The sequence below is a fragment of the Dermacentor andersoni genome, chromosome 4 (assembly GCF_023375885.2).
Source record: "Dermacentor andersoni chromosome 4, qqDerAnde1_hic_scaffold, whole genome shotgun sequence".
NCBI lineage: Eukaryota > Metazoa > Arthropoda > Arachnida > Ixodida > Ixodidae > Dermacentor > Dermacentor andersoni.
In genome coordinates this window covers 41,451,420-41,476,789 of record NC_092817.1, presented here as the reverse complement: position 1 = coordinate 41,476,789, position 25,370 = coordinate 41,451,420, and the positions used below count along the sequence as shown (strand labels likewise).

The window sequence follows — 25,370 nt, the reverse complement described above, 5'->3', positions numbered from 1 at the left end:
CAGCAGCTGCTTTTTGGTCAAGTGGCACAAACCATTCGGGCATCCCGCGACATCACATGGAGGTTGAATTCTGTGCTACTTGCAGTTTGTGCATGTTTTGCAAGCCAGCAAAACCAGCACCGCACTACACAATAACAAAACTACTGAAATGTGGAAGTGTGGGCGTAGTTGAGCGAAAATGGAACTTTTCGACTACCCACGTCGTTGTCAAGGGTAATTTCAATGAGTTCTTTTTTCTAAAAATGAAATAGAAGTGGACAAGTAGCATTTTATTCCGTCTTATAATACAATACAAGGATGTTTTTTGCAAAAAGCGGTTCACTACTAGTGACAGAATTTAAGTGAGGAGTGCTTTCGTCATCGGGCAAGTACTTGAATGTCCTGGAGAAGTCTAACCATGACCTGCATTTACCTCAATTTCTCAATTATTAAGGCTCTGTTTGCAATAATATTGACGCCTTTGAAATTCTCGAGCACTAATCTATCACTATAGCTTGACTTAATATTTGCGTTTAGTGTCCCTTTAAAGGGCCCCTCACCAGGTCTGGCCATGTTGAACTGACAAGCGCAGTGCATGCAATGCGTGCTATCGATTGTATCTGCTAAGTATTACATCCCTACACGCCATGGAAAGAGCTTAAATTTTCAATGAAATGCCATTTGCCCTTCTGTTCGTGGGTGCTGTGCGCCCACGTATATGGCCATGCTTCACTTCGAGAATTATTCAAGGCAATATCAGTTATTTGTTTAATCTGTTGCTTCAATAGGCAAATTAAAGTTTAGAGAAATGATAAAACATACAAACTAAGTGCCTGTATGTTTTTTCTTTCGCACCACAGCAAGAGACATGTAGTTCCGTTTCGTCTGCTTGTTCCCACGTTGTGCACTCGTGCACGTAGACAACGAAACTGTCATGTTGTACCGTGTTCCAGTGGCACAATCATACTCTTTAATCCTCTTGCACCTGCTTCAGTGCTCGTGATTGTGGCACCGACTTATACCGCTAATCAGGTGTTCTCGTGCAGAGCACACAAAATTGTCTGCTGCACAGAACTAGGCAAATGCAACAGCTCAAATGCGAGGCTGTCATCGGAAGTGCACCACTCAGCAAAAACGTGAGAGAGGGAGAGACATAAAGAAGCAGTGCTCATGATGTATCCCTCATGCGATCCTCTGGCTCCGGTATGGGAGAAAACAGGGAAGGAATTTCACTTACGGAACCTAGGCGGGACAAGTGGAGAGAGTGTCCATGTTGGTGGTGATGCTCGCCTTCTGAAATTATGGGTTTGCACCACTTCAACTATCTCTATTCCTGCTATTAATGAACTAATTTGAAAATTCTTGTGTTAGAACACTCTGTAGAGGACACTTAACAAATTCCAGTCTATGACCAAAATTTTATATGCGGCCTGGTAAGGGGCCCTTTATGTTTCGCGTGGTCCAAGGCTAGCTGAGTGCTCAAATCTAACCAAAATTTGCGAGACCCAATGGCTACTACACCGATAAGACGTGTAGCCAAAGCTTAATAGCTATGTAAGTGGCCGCAGCCAAGCTTCAGCAGACGATAGTTGGCGTCTTCCAGAAGTACACAATTCTTATTTGAATTCAAAACTGAGATTTTCGCTCACTTCAGCCTCTTAATTCAACTGCGTCTATAAATATACACAGTAACAGTTGGAAGAAGTGTACTGATCCCAACATCTTTCTTGATTGTTGTAAGCTATTTGCTAACGGCAGCCTTCTATGGGACTCTTGCATGTGACAACATATGCAATCTAGCTACGAAACGGGCGAGGAGAAGATCTCGACTGAAAAGAGTGTGTTTGAGAAAAAGGTGACTTCACAGTCCTCTTGTGAGCTTCACATGTCGCGCATCACTGCAAAATTAGGCTCAGGTTCACTAAAGCATATGATATCTGCAGACTATTTTTTTACCAAGCCCAAGTACACAGGTACACAGGTGCACCTTGCAATGAAGACAATGGTTTTTACAATAACCAACCTTGTGCAGTGTGAAAGGACATTTCTATATGGGCACAATATTTAAAAACAAGAAACAAGCAAGAACAGATTGGGACGCACAGTAATGATACACTCTCTACTTGGCTAGTTGTTTCCATCACCACAGGGTGAACATGTGTGCTCCTTTAGATGTAACAAGCTTGCAGCACTAAAATGAAAGTAACCTTACAGGGCTTGCAAGCACTTGTTGGGTTATGAGCACTTAAGCGAGACTTGGAAAGCCGAGGCAGGCACACATACACCAGGATCTGCTGTATAACAATGCTTGGCTATAAAGATAAGCCACTTGAAACATCCCATCACATAAACTCAAAAGGAGCTGTACAAATAGCCCATTGTGTTGTCACTGAACTGCTTCTTGACCTGTGACATAGAGAGAATGAGCCGTTTTTGGTAAGACATAACATCATCTGTGCTGGCTTCAGTGGTAGTGTCCTTGTAAAGGACATGCCACGGCTCTGCAAGATGTCAAGTTTTCATACTAACTGCAATTGAGGGGAGCCAGCATAGCTTTCGCTCTGCTTGCTGACTATGTCCCTTTGTCAGATGGTTGCTCGCTACTTAAGAGAAAGCTTTAGTTCAGCTGCTCATATCTAAATACATGTAAAAGGAGAATTCGTTTTTCTCGGCAACCACTGCACTAAATTTGACGAGGTTCTAGTGACTGTTGGTTTCAAATTTTCGATTTAGGTTGTGAATATTTTTTTTTTGATTGGCAAAAATAGAAAATATTAGGAAATGGAACTACCGAGTTTACAGCTCTATAACTCAACAAAGAAACATTATATCACAATTATGTGAATTGCATCAAATAGCACATCTAAAGCGGACGAAATTGATATGTTACACATGAATCTAAAAAGAATTGAGTAATATGGAATTACAGCTTTTGCAGAACCCTTGTATGCAACGCAACAAATTCACGTAAGATATAAAATGACATATCCAATTTGTCTGCTTTGAATGATCTAATGGATGCCATTTACAGAACCGTAATATCTGTTCTTAATGCAGAGCTATTAAATTCTAAACTTCCTGCTTTTATTTTTCTCAAACTTTCGAATTATTTAATATCTCTTAAACAAAATTCAGGCTCTAAATCGAAATTCCGCATCCAACAGTCACTAGAATTTTAACTTTCTTTCTCAAATGCAACAAAGTTCATTAAAATCGGTCCAGCGGTTATCTTAGAAAAATGTTTTTGCGTTTTACATGCATTTGAATAGGCAGAGTCAGAGTTGGGCCCAAGCTAAAGTTTCCTCCTAAGCTCAAATATCGGCCCAAACTACCGAATCCTTGCATAAGCAACATTTAAGGGGCCCTGAAACACTTTTTGAACACAGTAAGAAGATGTTGCCGATCTGTTGTAGAGGCGTTGTGAACATAGGAGCCAAATAATACTGCACTGCATATATCAGGGAATTTATGTTCTTATGTCAAACACAGCGAACAATCGCTTGCCCTTGCTTCCCCGATACCATCGCATTAAAATCAGCTGGCTGACCAACGCTACTGGCTGACATCGTGATAGTGAGAGCTTTCTCAGTTATACATAATTACTAATTTTGAGTTAAATAAATGAAAAGTATAAATGTCTGTGATCTCCTAAAGACAAAAGTAATTTCATCTTTGCACTGTGTGTAGCTGCATCAGCTGTGCGTGGCCCCCTGAGATGGCGCTGGCATGTTGCATAGTGTAGTCTACCATGGTCACCACGGAGTGCTGCAATGAGCCCTTTTGCCACTACAACACTCAGCTTTTGGCTGGAGCTTTGCTTTCTTCGCTGGAGAAAGCCAGGTATCAGTACGATAACTCCATCTGTAGTAGTTGAAGGACTCAAAAAAGTTTTGCAGCATGAGGTTTGTGAGATGATGTCCTTTAGCCGGGCCTTGAATCACCCCTTGGGCTTGGTGAAATAACGTAGTCCACGGGTAGCACATGCAGCTGTGAACATCTCAGCAAAGTTTTGCTATCTGCGGTGCATGGAGCTCGCAAGTGGAGCACGGTGTCATCTTTCTCTCAAACACTCTCTTTTCAACGGAAGGCCCTGTCCTCACTCTACACGCACTATTTCATCATTCCCTTAGATGGCTGCTATTGGCCGATGGCTGACATCATGCTGCGGTCAGCTACACGGCATAGATACGGCGGCCGCCACTGGGTGCTGCCGCAAGTCCACTCGCTAAGCGCACTGTGGCTCGCTGACGACAACCACGTTTAGTGCATAGTAGGTACCAAAGGGAGAAGTTGTGGCATCTCCAGAATGAAATTTGAACTGCACGCCACAGTGACTTAGAAGGCGGAGCGTAGTGGGCACACCTCACTGCGCTGTAGCCTTTGCAGTGCAAGGCATTGAAGAAGGGATGGGAACACAGCGGGGGCTGTGTTTGATTGCCAATAAATCCACTTCTGCTGAACGCATTGAAGTACTTTTTCTGAAAAGTATTTCTGAAATAGCCTATTTTCACTTCAAATGCCTTTCTCCACTTCGATAAAAAGTGGTTCAGGGCACCTTTAATATTCAGGCCATACTATGATTAGTTAAATAACGTGTTTCAGGGCCTCTTTAAGTGCTGGGAACTTGTTTATACATTGGAATTCTGCATTTTTCATCAACATATTCCTCTCTTTATTTTAAACAGTTAAATTTTATTCTTCACATTTGAGAAAGGAGAAGAACAACTTTATTGAGTCATAAATCTGAGTGTTGTATATGGGTTGAGTCCCTATTCCAGGGCCCCACTGGCTTCTGCTGCTAGTCGGGCCTGGTCGAGGGTTGCCAACTGGCTTCCTATGTCTAATTCAGTGAGTCACACCTCCCACGACCAGTTAGCGAGTGAGTCCTTAATTAGCAGCGAGACGGCATGTGCCAGGCTCCTTGGGTATTCGTATGTGATATGCTGGAGTGTTGGTGTGTCTTCTCAGCAGGGATAATTGGCTTTGTTTCTGTCGGGGTACATCTTGTGTAGCTTATGCAAGTGATTAAAGGTGTTTGTCTGTAGTCAGCGCCAGTCCCCTGCCTGCGCCCTGTCGAGCTTGGGATGGGGAGAAGCTTTTGTGCATCGGGCGAATCTTTGCATCTGCAGTATTTCTTGTGGCGTGCCGGGTGTGGGGGCGGTCCGTTAGGGTGGAATGATCCACGGCTTGGCCTGTCATATCTCGAGCCAGGCGGCCCACCCTTTCGTTGCCATCCACTCCGACATGTGCCGGGCACCAGGTGATCCCATGGTCTTGTGAGGGTCTTGGTCCCAGGATGCGCATGACGCTGGCCGGCAAAACTCCCTGCAGGTATAGTTGGCATGCGTCCTGAGAGCCCGTTAGTATGTGAGCTGATCGGCAGTTTGCTTCGGCGGCCCGTACTGCTAGGACAATGGCAATGGCCTCCGCCGTTGCCCTGGACGAGGTGTGCAGGGACGCAGCCACGACCATGCATGCCCTATCTGTCGCGACCGCCACGAAAGTGGGGGTCTGTGTTGTTGTGCGGGGGTACAGACTTGCGTCTGCGAAATACGGGTCTGGGTGGCCCTGCCTTTGTAGCAGGGCTGTTGCCCTTGCTCGTCTTCGTCCTGCGTGGTATGTCAGGTGCATATTGCGTGGAATGGATCCACATGCAGCCTTGTTCGAAGAGCAAGTGGCATCAGTTGAGTCTCGTCCCTGCAGAATTGCGACGCCAGGGGGTAGTGCAGGTGTCCTAATAGTCAACGTTCCTGAGGCGTTCCGTTAACCCTTTCGCTGTCGGACGTTTCTGGCCGTGACACACCCCCAGTGTCGGCTTGGTTTCAGGGAACGAGCATAACAGGGAATGAACATAGCAATTTATTTTTGATTATGATTGGTATACAAATAACATAGTCAATGCAATATGCACATTTCAGTGTTCTGCAGCTGTTGTTAGTAAACATCATCATCATCATCAGCCTGACTATAAAATCCGTTCAACATTCGAATCTGACGATGCGGAACCCTCTTCCTCTCATGCGACTTTGTCCGAGTCCGAATCCGAGCTCGGCTCGTATTCTGAATCGGAATTCAGCCACCGCTCCCATGAGCAGACGAAGGTCCCGCGCGCCAAGCCATCCGAAAGTAACCGCGCGCAGGGAGGATGCGCTTTCAGTCGCCCGCGCAACGGAGAGAAATGTGACGTTGCGTGATCAAGAAGACAGAGGGAGATGGAAAAAGGCTAAACAAAGTTCGAAGGGCTTTACGTTTACTGCTGCAAGTTGGAAGCGAGGGTGCGGCGAGAGAGCGAAAGCAGCAATCGAGTCACCCTTTTTGGAGAGGCAACGGCACGTGCGCCTGAACTTGACGCGCCGTAGCAGGCACACCAACAGAAGAAAAATAAAAACCTTCAAACCAGCGGAGATTACAGAACAACCCTTGAACCCATAACCACACGCGCGCGACGCATGATCCAGCGAACGCGGAGCCACCGCGCCACTCAGCAAGGAGAAAGTGGGGAGTGGCAGTCGCACCGTACTCTTCAATACATGGACTAACACAGGTCGGAGCGAATATACGAACTTGTAGAAAGAGTCAACAGAAGGCATGGCCAATCCAGGAGCGCCTGCTTTGCGCTCAGGCACGAAATTTTGAACACACGATAGAGAACGTACCGGTACGTCAGTGACACCGTGGGGGGGAAGCGCGATGACGTACCGGTACGTCCGTGACAGCGAAAGGGTTAAGGTACTCTCGCTGGGCAATGATCGTGGCAGCGGTGAGCTCTTCATATGTGTTAGTCAGCCGTAGCTCCCGGAGGCGCTCTGAGCTAGTGCTCGCCGGAAGGCCGAGCGCCGCCTTACAGGCGATTCGCATCAATTTGTCCACGTAGTCGGTCTCGCTGGGGCACGTGGCTTGGAAGGGTGTGATGCGGCTAATGACAAAGGCTTGCACCAATCACAAGGTATCCACCTCCGCCAGTCCCTCTTTGCTGCACGCGATTCTGTTAACAAGTCCGGTTATACTGCTTACCATGCGTTTGAGTTTGGAGAGCACGATGGAGACGCTGCCCGTTTCTTAAATGTGCATCCCGAGAACCTGCATGTTTGCTGTCCTTTTTATGGATTCCCCATCGAGAAAGAGTTGTAGGGCCGGTGTTCTGTTCATTTGTGTATTCTTGTATCTAATGTGTAGGTATGCCCACTTGGCCGGGGCACATTTCATGCCTGCTTGTTTTGTGAAGGTCTGGACCATGTCAATGGCTCTGTGGAGATGTCTTGCCGGTTGCCGTATGAGCCTTGACTGGCCCATAGCGTGATGTCATCTGCATATATGGCACACCCAAGATCTCGGTGCTCCTCCAGTTGTAGTGCCAGTTTGCGTAGGCCGATGTTGAATAGGAGCGGTGATAGTATAGAACCTTGAGGGGTGCCTTGTCCCGGTAGGTCATACGGGGGAGTTAGCATGTTGTATTTATCTCGATAAGGGTGGTGCGTTTTTTTCTTTTATTGCGATAAAGGCTTGCCCTTAAGGCATAATTCTTGGAGCGTATATGTGTATTATATGTGTGCTGTGAGGCCTGTGTTGTGTATGAATTGAAGCAGTGTTTTGTGGAATCTGTTGTCATGTATCCAGCGGTCATAGCTGGTTGTCACACTGTAGCGGAGGCCGGCTTACAGTAGGAGACGCGAGCGTTCCAATTGTAAACCCGTACATGTCCATATTAAGTGGTATGCATATGATTCCACCACAGGAACGGAGCAGTATGGACACGTAGCACCCAGTGGTAAATGCGACCAGTTCCACCTTGAGACAACTACCGGTGTAAGGGCCACCCCGGCCCGAAGCCTCCTAAGCACAACTTCCTCCGCCCTAGTAAGGTGAAGGGGGAGGGAGCAGACACACGGTGGGATAAGAGCGCGTGTGTCCTGCCGGAGAACATTTTTACGGGCTCGCAGCGAGTTACGGGGTTGGGGTGGGAGGGAAATAAGTGGAGGATCAGGATTAGGAGGGCAGTGTGCCTGCTGGTCAGCAGCAGTGTTGTGAGGGTTCGCTGAATGGCCTTGAATCCAGTGTACCTTGACGCAAGTAGCTGTCTTACTATTATTATTAGGTGGTGCGGTTGCTCAAGAAGTCTTGCATGTAGCAATATATTCTATCACCACATCTTATGGCCTCGAGCCCTTCGAGAATCGTAGAGTGCAAGATGGTGTCAAATGCTTTTTGAATGTCGAGGTGGGGCTAGATCATGTCTGAACTTCCTGATAGGGGGTTCAGGACTTTGTCATTCAGTAGTAGGAAGACGTTTTGGGCCGATACCCTTCTCCTGAAGCTAAACATTGACGCCAGAAGCAGGTCATTTTGCTCTTTATGTCTCTTGAGTCTAGTGAGGACGACACATTCGAAAAGATGGGAGGTGAGCGAGATGGGTCATAGTTGGTTTAGTTCGCGCGGTTTCCCCGGCTTTGGTATTAGAATAATGTTTGCCATTCCGAGCGTAGTCAGCTGTGGGGTTTCTATACCATGTCATTAAAGAAATCGGTTAGCTGTTGGATGGCTGAGTTGGTCAGGTTTCTCAGCATCGCATTGGTAATTCGATCGGGGCCCAGTGCTGTGTTCTTCTTAAATGCCTGAGAAATGATGTAGAGTTCTGCGAAGCTGATAGGGGCATCCAAATCTCTGTTATCTTGGCCGTGACAGTTTCTGGGGCTAGGTGATGGTGTCTGTGCTTCTACGGTGTAAGTGTCCTTTAGTAGTTGGAGGAGCTCGTCTTCTGTGCCCAAGTATCCTGCGACAAGTTTCTACATGATGTTATTCGCTTGCATACACATGCTAGATGGGTCCAGCATGCAACGGAAGATAGCACATGTTTTCTTGGTGCTTAGGGTGTCTTGTAGAGACCCGCAAAACTTCACCGGTTGTTGCTATCGAGTTCTCTGGCGTAGGTGTTGGCTTCTGCCAGTTGGTCTATCCAGCGTTCGAGTTTACGGTTGCGTCTTTTTGCTTCCAACGCTTTGATAGGCTTCTGCGGGCCTCCCAAAGGTGTGTCAGGTGGTTTCCCACCGCTGGCATTTCCGGTCTGGTCTGATACTCTTCGGTGGTGGCATTGTATATTTCGTTACGAAAAGTGCTCCATTCTGCAGAGGTTGGTGTTGAATGGGCTGTCTGCTATTTCTCTCTGCACTTTTTTCAATCAGTGAGTTTGGTCGTCCCCAGGGATTGGCGTACTTTTGCCGTGTCGCAGGTTACATTTATAATATAATGGTCACTGCCTGGCATGTCGTCCAGGTTGCTCCATGCGACTCCTCTGTCGTTATTGACAGAAGTTAGGTCAGGCGTGGTATCACGATTCACGCTGTGGCATACACTGGTGGGGATGCCTGGCAGCGTGATCAGCAAGAGTTCATATGTATGTGTTGTCCTGAGAAGGTTCGAGCCCTTCGCTGTGTCTCTCTTGTATCCCCACTCTGAATGCAAGACATTTAAGTCTCCGAGGAGAATTAACCTATCATGGTGCACGAGTATGGTGGATACATGGGTCAGTTAATGGTGAGAAGTCAGATTTTTGGTCTCTGGGTGGATTGTAGACGTTAGCCAAGATGCACTTTGGTCGTCCCTTCTTTACCGGCCAGATTGTTAAAATTTGGAGCTGAATTTCTATTCCCGGTCCTGTGGCGCCCGTGAGGGCAAGGTCTCTTGAGCCAGCGTTGCCATCATTGGGTGGTCCGGGTCTGTGTATAGGCAGTAACCCTATATCGGTATTGGTTGCTTCCCCTCCTCTTGCAAGCAGATGAGGTCAGGAGGAACTAACACCGTCTTGACATATTGTGTTATTGTCGCATGTTTGTTGCATAGCGATTGGCAGTTCCACTGCCATATAATGAGATATGCTTGATGAATGGTTGTGTTGTTAGCCATGATAATGAGTTTCGGAGGTTGTGGTATCCCAGGTGTCCATGGTGACTATGATCTTAGCGCTCAGCTTGTCCGAGGCGAGGCTGTGTCGTCGTTTGCGCGATCGTTGAAACTTCTGAACGGAATCATCTACGTATCGTTTTATTTCTTGGAATTCTGCTAACGTCTGCTGCATTTGCACTTGTTATTGCTCTTGCAATTGCTCATGCATTTGCTTAAATTATTGTTGGATTTGTTGCTGCTGCTACATAAACATGCATTTGACTTGCTGTAGTGTCACTTGCGGTGTCGTTTCTTGCGGCGAGGGTTGTGTTTTTGCTGGTGGCCACTGTGACAGTGATTGCTGTTGCGGCGACGGAGTAAGTGGTTTGGGTTTCAGTGTCTTCATTTGTGCCGTGAGCACAGCTACCTGTCGCTTGATTGTTTCTACCTCTTGCATTTTACTGTCTAAGTTGGCCGAAAGTTGTCTGCTCACTGAGATGGCTTGCTTGTATTCCTCACTGTGCGCGACAAGTTTGGTCGTGGAAGACGTGACCCCCGCCCAGCTTACCTGTGTTGGTGTATTCTTTGACTTGATCTTTGATCCCTGATGGTAGTTGTTCCTCGTCGGGGTCTGGGATCGGGATCTTTATTTCTACATACTTGTTGGCGGGGTGAAGTTGAGTGTGCTACGCGGATCTGGAGCAGTTCTGCTTCTGGAGCAGTTCTGAACACTTCTGCTTCTCTGGCTTCGACCCGCCCTGCAGTCCTGTTCCTCATATTCAGAGGAGAACCATCTTAGTTGTCTGGTGGCCTGCGGACATGGTGTCCGCGATGCTCATGGCTGTTCTTGTTGCTTTAAGCGCTTGGTGCCATTCTTGTCCCCGATAAGCTGCCCCCCCCCCCAGCACAAGGCACAGATTGATTCACAAGGGTGTCCTTGGCTTGGGTTCTCGAGCCCACCCACCTTGCAGATTCATCGCATAGGAGTTGGGCAAATGTCCATGCGGTGACCTTTGCCGCGGCAGATTTTGCAGACTTGCACGGTAGCATGGAAGGGGTGACACAAAAGTTCTCCATAATAGTATATGGTTTTTGGTAGTATGGGCCCGCTGAATGTCAGGGTGGCACTTTGGGTATCGCCGATCATGCGGGCCGATCGACTCCTTGCGTGCGAATCCGCATGTTGGCAAGCAGGATCTCTGATGGAGTGTATCACGGTATTCACCCCCTCTCGTGCGTCTTCCCCGGTGGCTGCGTATGCTTTCACAGCATGGTCTGTGCCGTTGATGGTCAGGAGGCGAAGTCCTTGTGCTTCCATGGCCACCTCTTGGTGTAGAGTAGAGAGGAGTGCTATGTTAGAGCCCGGCTTGATTCATAGGAAAAATTGTTCCCCAGAAGATTGATTGGTGCAGGCTTCATTGAGAGCTGTTGCCATTGCTGGTGTGATGATGTTGCGTAGGGGTAAGCCATAATGCGGTCGTATAACGATCTTGAAGTCGTCCTTTGGTAGAGGTGGGAGTTTGGCTAGTTTCCTTCCTTTCGGAGAGGGCAGTGTCTTGGGGCCCACGTTCGTATCCAGCTTGTCTTCGGTCGGCACTTTGCCACATTTTCATTCCAGCGCTTTTTGCTTCCATTGGCGCAGCATTAACGCTGTTTGCCAGTTTGCATCGGTATCACGGGGTTTGGTAGAAGGTAGATTAGGTCTGCTCACCTCCGTGTAGTTGGTTGGGTACCCCATCGACGTGCCGGGCCTGGTGAGGGCTATTCCGTCTTTGTCGTTTAGTGCTTACCAGTGTAGCGTCCCGGTGCTCGTGAAATCTCTAGTTGCTTCTGTAGTCATGATTAGGTCAGCTCTGACTCGGATCCCGCGCCGTCGGCACAGGCGTTGCTAGAACGCGTCGATGGCATTCGGGTTAGCGGGAAAAGGATGATCCGTGGAAAACAGCGAGAAGGCCGCTTCCCCTATGACTCCTGGCGAAAGAGGCCCAGGCAAGGACAGCCGGTGAAGGTCACATCATCTCTGTGGTTTCGGACCACGCCGATGAACGTCCATTCACTTTGGTCGACTGATTGGAACTCTTTAGAAAGGAGAACAGGAAAAGTAGAGGAAAGAATTATAAGTGCAGTCTTTCAATAACTTTAGATTAGGACTCTATGAGACATGTAGGCATCACTGACCTGTGACAGCTTTGCAAGGTGTGCCCTTTTTGTACTCTCCGAGACTGACTAACACAACTTTGCACCCCTGCATGGCAACCAGTGGCAACCAGTGGCAACAATCGTCAACACGAAGTAGGCAGTTGCACTTCTTGTCCATTTGTTCTTTCCTTTCTAGTCAGTGCTCATTTCATCGCCATTGGTTTGTGCTACACATGGTGCAAGAACAAAGAAGTGAATTTGTTTTCGTCAGGTGAAATACATTGTTTTAAATAGCGGTAAATTGTAGTTCCAATGAAGACATATCCGCTTGTCAAAATGTTGGCTCCAGGTTGAGGCTTCTCTCCTTTGATCTTTGTGGATCACTTCAAATTTTTATATTTATGCAACCTATTTGTCTGGTTCGAATCAGAGGAGCTACTGTTGTTTATGCCAATGGTAGCATCAAGCCTGTCTTACGTTTACATCTGTTTTGTGTTTGTGAAAGCTATGTTCTCAGTGAAATTGATGCTTTGGACATCTCAATGCACTTATCTGTGACAATGATGTTGCCTTCAATTCTGTAACATTCCACCACTCGTACACTGCACCTCGATTCAACAAAGTGGATGGCGGGGCCAACCCTTGTGGAAAGTAGTCACTGTGCATTAATGGCACAGCACAGCAGTGCCTGAGCAAATGTTTTGTAACCAATTGCTCTTGACATCTACTTGGATAGACCATCATAAAGGTGTGATTCTCAAACAACTCCCCATTGGCTGTCTTGCAAAGTGAATCATTGGACCAGAGATAGGCAATACAAGTGCAATTTCAATTTGTACAAACATTGACGTTAGTACAGTGCACAGAAAATTTTGAACTTTCATGCTTTCATCTAACGCTCCATTGAAGCTTCCTAGGATGTAACAGGTAGCCATTTAGTTCAGTTGATGTTATACAAAATCGGTAGGTGTCATTTAAGAAGCTCTAGCCTCGTGTGCAGGATGATCCATAAGCAACAGAAAAAGAAATATTCTATAATTCGAAAAGCATAGGCACGATGCTGTTTATACAGCAATATTCAGAGATATGGGGAAATTTTTATTTTTAATAATGAACGTGTTTGTTGCCTGAATAGCTTTATTTACCACTGACAGGTAGAACTCTGTACCACTGTTAATGCAACTGAAGAATGTTAACAGTGGTCAAGCTATTGGCACAATTTAAGTGGCACCTGTTGGTGGTGAATGTAACTATATTCTTGCGGTAAACTGTTTTGTCATTAAAAAAAAAGTGACATCCTTCTGTGCACAGTGCATATTGTCCATGCTCTTCGATTGATTGCATTTCTACTTTTTCAGTGACTTTTGGATCAGCCTGTATATTTTCTTTGTTAACTACCTATGTAGTCTCCCATTACCTTCTCATTCTTGTTTCTAGCAATCATTGAAGAAGCACAAAGCAAGCCATGATCCAAATAAACCTCTGCCTCAAAAGGTATGTGTACATGCTCAAAATGTTTAATGCACATGGTTTGATTGCTGGGTGGGCAAGTGGGCAAACTGAAAGGTAGCAGGGTGAGCAGGTGTGCACACAAGCACTAGAAAAGGCTGTATGGCTGTCACATCAAAATGAACTCAAAGGAATTTCTGGTTTGACAAGCTACGATGAAACATTACCTGTCTTACAACTTGTGCACCACACCTAGATGACATGGTCATGTAGCTTCACACAGGCTGTATCTATCTGTGCAGCTAACACACTCGCATAATAAACACACCGCATCTTTGCTCTTCAAAATTAGTTATTTTTTTCCCCTTATAATAAATTACGCCCCTCAACTTTAGTCTCATGCAGTCCCATGAATGAATGGGCATGCTTTAAGTTTCCCAGTTCCTTCACTCCAGCTGATGGTGACAGTGCAACACCCAATCAAAATTAGGCGTAGGGAGTTGTGCAGCTAAAAACGAGTGAAGCACCTTTCAATACGGGGTTGGACCTCGATCTAACAGCCCTATGCTCAAACCACTAGGCTGTAGCCTAATGTGGCATACTTCTGCATTAGGCTGTCGCCTAACGCAGCCATACTTCTTCCGTGTCGACACCGGCTAGCTCTTTGAGACGCACATGCTTTTGTGTGGGCACTTTTGTGGCATCCGAAGGTTCAGATGATGTGGTCAATGTTGAGTGTCTTGCACTTCTCTGCTGCCTTGGCCAACGGTTGTCGGGTGCATTCCTTGCTGATGTCTGCTGCACATTATGCAGTTTTGCCTTACAGGCTCACCAAATCTTCACTTACAGCGATTCACACAGTGCGTGGGATCTGCATGATTTTTTAAAGTATACTGCTCAAGATAAGGAGAAGGAAAACTAGAAAATGCTGCGCAGTTGTCCTGCCATACTTGAAAGCTTCTGTCAAAGACTACCTGGCATGCCAAGTTTTTTTTTTTTTCTTTTAATTTTTACTACGGGCCACATATATCTGGTGCACTTATACATTCAGCATTTCGAGAATTTTGGCATTTGGCAGAAATATTTTACCCCTGAATGCCCCTCCCCCTTTTTCTGTCTATGTCACTGGCTACAAGCCAGTGTAAATGTCAATGTGACTGTTAGAAACACAGCAGCCTAAACCTTTTTTGCTGCTGTTAAGTCTGTTGGGTAGTTTCTACAGGTCTTTTTTCATTTCTTCTTCTACCTGTACACAATAACAGATGCACAACGAGTAGGCTTACAGCGGGTGGCAAGGGCGTTAAATCTTTCCATACCATGGGGAAAATAGGTGTCTTTTGCAGGTTACGCCAAATATTTTTTTCTAAAGGAGCTACTGCACTAAATATTTAATGTAATACATAAACAACAACCAGAATGAATGCACTTTTCGTGCATAAAAGCTTTATTAACGAGGTATATGTAATAAAAAAAGATATAAATTGCCAGAATCAAGATTGTGGTATAAAATTGAACAAAGTATGTAAATACATACTTGTATCTACTAAGAAAAAAAAATGTAACAAATATTATGAGAAATACAAAATATATTGTCATCTAATAGGCACTATGTCCCAAAAACTCAAAATTTTTCATTCAACAGGTTTTCCACTAGAAAAATTTTTAATGCAAGCACTACAGTTTGGCATGCCAGGCTGCAGCCGCCGATATTCCAGGCTGGCTTGTGTCGTGGTCGCTCTCAGAGTCAAAGTCCGACGAAAAGACAGCATCCTCAGACTCGCTGCTGCCCGATCCACCGATAAAATCAGCCGCAAATGCAGCAGAATCACAAAATCTACAATCTTTCTAAGTGCATGTGCTGCTCCCCGAAGCAGCCATTTTTGTTTCTACTTTGACGGTTGCGAAACTAAGGAGTGTGTTAAAAATTAAAATCTTGCAGGGGAAAAATGAACTGCTTAGAAAACAAAAATATAGTTATCCTCCTTCACATACTATGGCGCAGAGTGTCCGTGAGCAGCGCGGAAGTTCTCGACAGCGGCGTTTCAAACCATTGATAGCGGGCGGCCATTTTTGCTTGCTACTTTGACGATCTTGAAAACATCGGAGCGTGTTCAAAAGTCACCGCCTGGAACGAAAAAGCGAACTGCTTAGAAAACAGAAGAATAGTTCTCCTCCTTCATGTCCGATAGCGCGTGTCTCGGTGGGTGGCGTGGAAAGTCTCGAAACCGGCTTTTCAAGCCATCGTTAGTGGGCTAACGATGCCCAATGGGCGTGGTACAGAGAGTTAAGGCAATGCAAGTATGCTGTTCCCGAAAACAAAGAAAAACATTTCTTTGGAAGCTTCCTTGTTGTAGTTCTTGGAATGTCTGATGACAGCTTTTTAGCCTACGCAACGATCCAGACCATTTCTGGTAAAACAAAGTGAACTTGAATAACTGCTCTGACATATTAGAAGACACACGTTCCATCACTAAGCTTCCTCTAAAAGAAAAGAGAATGTCGTACAACCCATTACAAAAGTGTGTTCTGTTTAATTGCAGAAGCCCAACAAGGCAACAATGACATGCCGCAGAAAAAACTTCCCTAGCAAGAGTGCAGCAGCCATTTTGTCAGGGCATACACCGCCAGATGAAAGTGAGCAGAGACTTTTGTCACCGTGCATCGCAGCGACTAATGAAGTGGAGTTGGGGCAAGGGCAGGCAGACAAAGAGAGCACTTTGCAGTTCCGAAATCCTGCATCCAGCCATGGTGTGTTAACAACATGCCTAGACCCAACCCCCAGCATAAACGAAGTTGTTGAAGCTATGTCACTCCCAGAGGATTTCACTCAGCGTGCCTGCGTGCCTCCATCACTTGCCAACAGCCTACCCGACAGACTAGATAAGCCATCTGCACAGAGAGAATTGTTGCATGTGGCACTGCTGCATGCAGTGCCAGAAAATGCTCATCTCGCACAACATGGATCACAGTTGTCCGGCCAAGAATTGTGTGCACACATCAAGGCAACACTGCCGGTGACCGGCATATGTGACGAGGGCTCAGCTCGTGGAGCTCTTGTTGATGGTGAACTGGCTTCCGAGTGCAGTGGTATCGTGAGTGAATTCGAAGTCGGGCATGAGAACAGTTTCATGGTGCCTCTAGCAACAGTGCAGCGTGTAACCGTTTAACATATAAGCAAGTGAAAAGTGCTTGGAACTGGAATGTTACATGCACAGCTAGGACAGCTTTAAGACGAGATACCAGTGTTTAGATCAGGGCAAAAACATTTTTACAAACTGCCTGTGCCATGGTGCGATGAATTTCTTTTAGCCACATATGTTTCACTACTAACTCTCCTAAGAGTTGTCTTGCACAATGCTTATTATAAAGATGCTTAACGTTTGTGCCAGGCTTAACATTGTTATCATGCCAGAATGAGGCTTGGTTTGATGTTATTGGAAACACATCTGCAAGTTTTCTTGAGCGATCACTCTTTTGAAGAGGTAGCAGCAGCATTTTATGTCAGTAGCTTCTGTGGGCACACCTTTAAGTTTACAGTTGGCAATAGCTTACCACTTAGCGGTATGCAAATACCTAGCCATAGAGCCTTACATGTAACATGGCTGGAGCCTGTTAGACCAATGATTAGCTTTAATATGCCTGGAATGTTTTGCCTTTCCCCTTCAGACTTGGTTTTAGTTTTAAGATATGCCACCACTTTTCAGGTTATCTTTTTTTATTTCTCCCTTGAAACTACGTTTGTGCTTCGTTTCGTCCGTGTCTTTTTTACATCGCTTGTTGTCTTTGTGGCCCTTAATGCCATAAGCAGTATGCTTTACCATGTAGGGATGGTTCAGTAGGAGGGTGTTGATGAAATAACCACCATAACAGTGCAAGTTAATTTTTTCAATTCTAGTTCATTTCACCGCCTAATGTATAGGGAATGAGCATGGAAAGGTTGAGCAAACAAATGAACAAATTTATCGCTATTTAATAACATGAAATTACAAAAATTATGTTTTGAGAAATTGCTTCAAACACCATACAGATGCATTCGCTGTCAAGTTGAAAATTGCCTACAACTTTTGAATTAAGCAGGAAACAAAATTCTTCCTGTGGCACATTTCAGAATATCTTGGGGTGATTAAAATGCCAATTATAAAAAATGGAAACTGTTTTCAGGGGGAAAGAAAAAGTCATTCCAAAGGTGGTGACATATCTCATGAAGAGAGGCAGCAGTTTATAGAACTAAGTAAACATATTTTTATTTGTTTCTAATGCTGCTATGGAATGTATGTTCGTAATTTAATGATGACTCTGTTGTAGTCTCAAACTGCAGTCTTTATTGTTTATAGCATATGAGGAAAGTGTGAAATGTAATAAAATCCCTAGGTATTGCTTTGTTACTTTCTTCAATATGCTTGCTGCAGTGCTTACTTGTGCAGCTTATCAAACCTGAACATCAGATCCTTGTAGTTTTTACATTCTCCAGCTAAATGGCAGACTCCACTATACATGCAATTCTGGACCTCTCCATAACTTCTCAAAGATTTGGTGCACTTCTGATAAGTGGAACTTTTGATAAGACCAACAGATTTCTCAAATCTCCTTATGGTCATACTAAAATAAGTCCACTATATTATGTACTTACCATGCAGATTATGCAAGCACGTATTACATTTAGTTTTTTTTTGGGCTCTTTTTCTTTCTAAATTGATGAGAGAGCTTACCTGCGATGCAACACAAACAGGCAATACTTAAAGGTAGACTAAAGGAAAATATTAAATTGAGTTAATTTGATATCTTAACTGTCTAGAAGTCTATTATCATTTTTTGGGTGTCGATATACAACTTAGTTGCACAGAAAACTGCCACTACTGCCGCTACTCAATTTTGATCGCCCACACCAAAACTGAGGCCATAATGTAATTTCCACATCACCACTTCTGCCACTATCTTTGCATCAGCCACTCCCCTCTCGACTGCGTCGGCAGCGTTGCTCAAGCCGCCCGCCTGCCACCTCGACTCCGGCTAGCCGGCAGTTGCGTGTCGCACAAGAGAGGTGCCATAGTCTGTGACATGTGGCACCACTGATTTTTCATTTTCATCGTTTTCTCACTTACAAAAGCTCTGTTCTCGCTACAAGTGATTAATTTCCAGAAGCTTAATGCCACAATCTCGCTCAACTTAATGTTTTCCTTTAGGGCCTAAGACATGTGCATGGATCTCTCGAATGAGAGTGTGCAGAGCACATATCCACCTAAATCTAAATATGCAAGAGTTCTTTGCATTCCACTCCAATAGGCTGCGTCCCCCACAGCTGCAAATTGAACATGTAACCTGGGGCTCGGCAGCACAAGGCCATATAGCCAATGAACCACCACCACGATGGGTAATCAAGTGCTGTTCGATTGCAAGCTTGCATGGAAATAACAGTGAACACTTTAACCGAGTTGGTACCTGGACTAGTAGCAACAGTCCCGTCAGAAGGTGCTGTTCTCTTTCATTAGATATATGTGGAGGAGGAAACTTTGATATCGGTCCATAAGTAAAAGGGTTTGTTTATTCACAGTAAATACCACACCTTTCGGTGTTTTGATACCTTACCTTGCCACTTATACTTCAAGATGTCTGCACAATGTCGTGCACTACGCAAGAAAAAAGGGGGACCTGAAACACACAGTCACTCTTCTGAGACTTCTTTTTCAGATGAATGAGGCTTTTGAGAGTTTTTTTTCTCTGAAGGTGGCACAATCACAAATTTCAGCACTCCGTTGTTAATCCTCTTCTGCAGAAACCTTGCTTCGCCAGCTAGGAAAGTCTCAAACTTCTGGTATATGGTTTCCTGAAAATAAGAGGAAAGTGGGAGTGAATTTGGCAGAAAGAACACGATTTTCATTCCTTGCACATTAATGAACCAAAAGGTTCCTTTGTAAAATAAGTTCAGTGTTGGAGATGGCCCTTTGTTTATTGCTGGTTGGTAAAGACTGTGACATTTTGATCATGGCATTATTTGGTACTGTGATCTTTGCTGCTTGTAGGTATAATTTAGGTAGCAACACTACCAAAATTAAACCAATGTGGTGTGGAGAACTAGCTCTTGTCTTATTCAAACAAATGTAGAATGCAGAAATAACTCTGCTGACCAGTGAAGTGGTTTAAATTCCTTGCAATAAAAAGAAAAAGGTGAATTCTAGACACCTTTAGGAGTAAATGTTTCTTTACGTGGCAATTTTTTAACAAAAGTAACAAATTAGTTTTACAAAATCAAAGCTTTCACTTTGCAACAACCTAAATCGCAATTCTGTAAACTGCATCTATCCAAAAGCAGACAGAATTCTTGAATTATACACCACTCTAAAATTTGCAAATAATTTATATAGATGGGAAAGACCGACACTCAACTTTACAATGTGCTACTGGTATATTTAACACACTTTAAAGCAACTGTAATTTAGGCCTCTATACAGCCATATTACATCTACCCATCGCAATTCATTGCTCCATTGAAAACTCAATACCATTGGCTTGGCGCCAAATGATCATCGCCATCAATCAACTGCATTTAGCATGAAACTATGTAAAAGTGAAACCATTAAGCACAATGCCAAAATTACTAAAGCTATGTAAGAGCAATGATGTGAACCCTTTCACCATGCTGAAAAAGCAAATAATTCAAACTATGAAACAGTATGTAGAAATACTGACATTAGGACAAAATGGTACTTGATCCCAATGAGATGTGAATAACACAAAAAGCAAGAAAAACAAGTGCCGACTTCCAACTCTGCTTTGCTGTACTATTTATGAGCTGGCATCCTGCAGTTGAACCTTGTTTTAATGAGGTTGCATCTAACATGAAAACATTGATATTCATTATAAGCATGTATTCATTACATGCCAAATCAGCAGGAGTGAGTGATTACATGTCTTTATGAAAACTAAATGAATAAAAGAAAGACAATTGAGGAATGAGAAAATAAATTTATGGTCTCGGGGCCTAGGCATTAAATGAATTCACAAAAGCTGGCTGCTCCTTATAAAACAAGGAGGTTCGTGTAGACGAGTTTGCTGCTCAATGTGCCTCATTATTTATGGACATGGTAGTGTACACCACGGAAAGACAGTCAATAGAGGGCTTGCTTTTTATCGGCGACCAATGGTCCGATTCTCACAATATATGTTATAAAATTAAAATTATGGGGTTTTACGTGCCAAAACCACTTTCTGATTATGAGGCACGCCATAGTGGAGGACTCCGGAAATTTCGACCACCTGGGGTTCTTTAACGTGCACCTAAATCTAAGTACACGGGTTTTTTCGCATTTCACCCCCATCGAAATGCGCCCGCCGTGGCCGGGATTCGATCCCGCCGTGGCCGGGATTCGATCCCGCGACCTCGGTGCTCAGCAGCCCAACACCATAGCCACTGAGCAACCACGGCGGGTAAGATATGTTATAGGCTACATATGGAGCACTTCAGTCAGTCTATCTAGAAACCTTTACTTTGTTATATCTATGTTTAAATAATCTCAAGGTTCAACTGTAATCTTAAAATTGTGTGCTTTTAGGTGCACTAATAGAGACAGAATGAAATGCCCATCATCTGTGTGTTTGTGTGTGCTTAAATTTTTTTTTATTTGTTCTTTCAACCATTTCTGAAACATACACGACGGCCTGAAATGCAAATCTGCTCTGAATGGTAGCTAAACTTTAGCCTATGTTTTTGTATGCAACAAACTAGCTTAATATTTCTTCTGGGACCATTCTACATCTTATATGTATTTAACAGGAATACCTGACTTGATCATGAGCTAAATTGTAGTGCTTGTGCAAAGAGTCTGTAATGCATTGTGCCAACTCACCAACTGTTTAGTCGAATCTGGAGTGCCAGTTATGCCAACACGGATTTCACATTTCTTTTCCAGCCACTTTCCTATGCTCTTGAGCTTGGTGTTGAGGTCATTTTCAGTGATCTTGCTGGTTGCAGTCACATGCTTAACAGTCCGCTGCTTTGCTGCACCTGAAGCACTCGTTACTCCAGCAGCATTTGCTAGCTTTTCTTCATATTCAACCATCTGCTGTGTTGTCATGACTTTGTATGTTTTCCTTTTCTTGGCTTCAGCATGTCTGTCATCTTGTAGCTTGACCAAGCTACAAGTAGTTGTGCAAAAAAATATATATATGTATTTGTTCAGGACTGTCTGTGGCACACTGCAGTAGGCACACCATTTCAAGGTACAGCCTTTCTCTAAAGTTTTGAAGCCACTCCATACGCAACAATGAGACTGCCATTACGCCCTGTAGCAGGGCTTGGTGTATCTGGTGCTCTCAAGCTTCAGTGACTGAGGAGCTTTCACCTTCTCTATCTTTCAGCAATAAAGGTTAGACAGAGGCGTCAACTCCAATTACATGCAGCAGCCTTGAAACCCTTCTGATAGACTGCCTGTTCTGACATAGCTCTGTTTAGGCTATAGAGAGTTGGCAAAAGTTGCGTGGGTAAGGACTTACAGGGTCTAGAACATACGATCTATGCGGACGACATCACCCTCTGAATAAATAGAGGCAGTGACACCCACATAGAAGAAAGGCTGCAGAAGGCCGTCAATAGAATTGAAGAGCACTTAGAAAAAGCCGGACTTAAATGTTTAGCTGCGAAGTCGGAGGCTCTCTTCATCAGTCCACAGAAAATGCGAAAGAAAATCCCTAACCACGGGATAAAACTCACGGTTAATGGAGACGCGATTCCAAACGTAAAAGCTATGCGAGTACTAGGCCTGCACATTCAGGACAATGAAAGCAATACGGAAACGATTAGAAAGCTTGAAATGAGCGTAAGCCGAACATGTCGACTTCTCAGAAGAATGGCCAACAAGAAGGCAGGCATGAGGGAGGCTAACCTATTAAGGATAGTACAGTCCTTCGTGATCAGCAAGATCACATACGCAACACTGTACCTTAAACTAACAAGGGCCGAGAAAAACAAAATAGAAATCCTCATTAGGAAAGGAGTTAAAACAGCCCTAAACCTGCCACCATGCACATCTACGCAGAGGATACTAAACATGGGCATTTCAAACACCCTAGAACAGTTGATCGAAGCCACACTAGTCTCCCAGCAACAGAGTCTAATGAGGAGCAGAGGTGGTCTGAGAATTCTAGAGAAACTAGGACACAAAACCCACAACAAAGTAAGAAACACGGGAGCCATTCCATCACAAATCAGAGACAGGATACGCATACCACCACTCACGAAGAATATGCATTCCAGTCACCACCAGGATAGGAGGAAAGACAGGGTTAAAGCATTACAAAAATCGCTAGATAAAAAGCAAGGGGTGTTCTACACGGATGCAGCAGAATATAAAAGCAGACCAGGTTTCGTCTCAGTGACGACACAGGCTACTGGTGAGAACTCAGAGCTGCAGTACCACGCAAAACAGAGTGGAGGTTGCAGAAGAGGTGGCCATAGCCCTAGCTTTGACTCAAAAAGGGGTCAAAACCAGTGTCAGATTCCACAACAGCCATCAGGAATTATACCACAGGGAGAATCTCCAAAGAGGCGCTCAACATATTGGAGAAAGGACCAATTCCAGAAGAATTAGTAAAGCTTATATGGTCTCCTGCCCACGAAGGCTTGCCCGGCAACGAGAAAGCGCATGCATTGGCCCGAGAGCTTATTTACCAGTACACCAATGCAGCCTCTCCAGCCAGGGTGCCCCAACAAAAAGAAGAAGGCATAAACACTTACAGCGAAATTCTCACTTATTATAGAATGGGAAGGAAAACACTGCCAGAGGCGCATAAGAAACTAAGTAAGCAAGAAGAGATAACATGGAGGCAACTCCAAGCGGGGTGATCTGCAACCCCTACATTCTGAAGAGATGGCACAATAGCACTGAGAACATGAATTGCAAATACTGTGGGGCAAAGGCGGACATGATTTACATAATATGGACATGTCCTAGATACAATAAACCAGATAGGGATAGACAATCCTGGGAGACTTTAATGACCAGCTCGAAGGAAGATGATCAAAGAGAAGTCATCCGCATGGCCCTGGACACCGCTGAGCTCCAAGGAGCATCAGCCAGCTGAAAAGGGACGAGCAAGCTGAAGAGACAGGAAGAATCTTGACTCCTCGGGGCTCTTTTTGCGGGCACAAATAAACATTATTTCTCTCTCCCTTGAGACAAGGACAAAGAAAGATGGAGACGCAAGTCGTAAGACTTGTTGAAAGTTACTGCTTGCGAGTCTGCCTTTCTCTCATCCTTATCTCAAGATTTCTTGCACTAAACACCAGTTTGTGTTGTACCAACAAGGCTATAACTGAACACCAACTGTGTCCACTTTTGATTTTGCATTTATTTTCAAACAACAATGGATGCAATCATCTTATCACTTGGTTGAACACTGCAACGGCAGATATTGTCTGCTTTCCAGATTTCACACTCTCCAATGGCTAATGTTGACCTTTTAATGAACTGCTTAAGAATCCTCCCGTGTGTTTTCACTTGTACACTTCCTTGCCTCTCAACCTAACTTGTGCAAGGCACGTCTACATTACCTGAGTTTATCAATTTCGTTTACAATGTATAAAATTTTGTCATTTTGTACCAAGTGACAGTAAAATCTCTCAAAAGTGTGTAAGAACCAGCATTGTTTACATTTGGTGCCCACATAGAAACCTCTCTTATGTAACTACTTTGCAAACGCACACGAGGCAGATGGCACTGCAGCATATCAAGCTATTATGTACACATTTTCAAAAGTTTAACGTTCATTACAGCAACATGCATACGGAAAGATCTTTACATGCACTCACGCTGCATATACTAAGGTGCGTGGCTAGCAGAATGGTGAGCATTATTCAAAGATTAAAAGCTGCTCAAATGGCCCAAGAACAGGTGTCATAGTGCTAGAACTTTTCGTATAATCGACGGTATAGCCTGTAAGTCAATGCTGTTAAATATTCCTAGAGTCATCGGGCATTACTGGCCTGCTGCTTTTTGTTTGGCTATTTGATGAGGCCGTAAATACAAAAAGGCGAGGGGAGTGAGGGCGGGTTTATTTGCTCTTAATGCAACCATTCTTGTAGGAAACTTATGTAACCAGTGAGGCCATGCTTTGCCCTCCTCCGCCGGAGGGCACAGGAGATACCATCAGAACACATCCATGTGCGTGCGGGATTCACGTGTCGAGTGCTCAAATAAGAGCTCGCGATGCGCACTTGGTGCACGCTACACGAGCACGACAATAAGGTGACACTCACTGCGAATCGTGTTTCTTGGCAAACGCCATTGCTTCGTCCATTGTTCTTGTTCCAAGCACTTTGTCATCGGTGTTTATCAGCAAGACAAATTCTAGTTTCTGTTTATCTGGCTTTTTAGAATCTTGGCAATAACGGCGAACGAGCACATGGCTACTAGCAGCAACTCTAGTCAAATGTGGGGCATTTGTCGTCGATTCAAAAGCCGCCTGCACAACGCATACGTTTACCGTCTTCACAGCATAAGCAGTAAAACTGTGCAGTCGCTGAGCTAGACATCTTGCCAAGAACATCATGAACGTTAAGCATTCCGGTGCACCACAGAATTCAAACACGGGCACTACTGCCGAGGAAGAGATGGTTACGGCCTCCGAGATCGACGAACGCGACTTCGCGACCCTGCGTGGCAACTAGTGGTAATAGTCGCAAAGCGACTTCATTTTTCAGGCACCGTGCTTCGAAGTTACTTTCTTCATTATAGAAACGAAATGACTTTGCGAAAGCGTGCAATCCGACAAGACGTAATCACGAATAATTCATAAGGCGTGAGCATTTTGGTGCGCTTGAGCACATTGGAATGCAAACTGCATGGAGAGCGCGTTTTCCTGTAAGTTTCCATCTTCCACTAAACTTCTGCCTTGTTAAGTATAAAATACTGTGTTATAGTAAGCTTCAG

The 25,370-nt window shown here is 44.7% G+C and overlaps 2 protein-coding genes across 2 annotated transcripts in view; one reads left to right on the top strand and one right to left on the bottom strand.

The window, feature by feature from the left end:
- Window positions 1-17,841, top strand: part of LOC126536995 (uncharacterized) — a 30,740-nt gene extending 12,899 nt beyond the window's left edge. Inside the window, exons 8-9 of the mRNA XM_050184082.3 lie at window positions 13,435-13,491; window positions 15,987-17,841. Of these exons, the coding sequence (XP_050040039.2) occupies window positions 13,435-13,491; window positions 15,987-16,613 (684 nt within the window). The 3' untranslated portion in view covers window positions 16,614-17,841. The remainder of the gene's footprint in view (window positions 1-13,434; window positions 13,492-15,986) is intronic.
- Window positions 17,842-18,966: 1,125 nt separating this feature from the next.
- Window positions 18,967-25,069, bottom strand: mIF3 (mitochondrial translation initiation factor 3). The gene is made up of 3 exons (XM_050184083.3): window positions 24,698-25,069; window positions 21,291-21,579; window positions 18,967-19,270 (listed from the first exon to the last, which is right to left on the bottom strand). Exons 1-3 carry the CDS (start codon window positions 24,988-24,990, stop codon window positions 19,109-19,111), a joined length of 744 nt encoding a protein of 247 aa, XP_050040040.2. The 5' UTR covers window positions 24,991-25,069; the 3' UTR covers window positions 18,967-19,108.
- Between the last annotated feature and the right edge of the window lie 301 nt (window positions 25,070-25,370).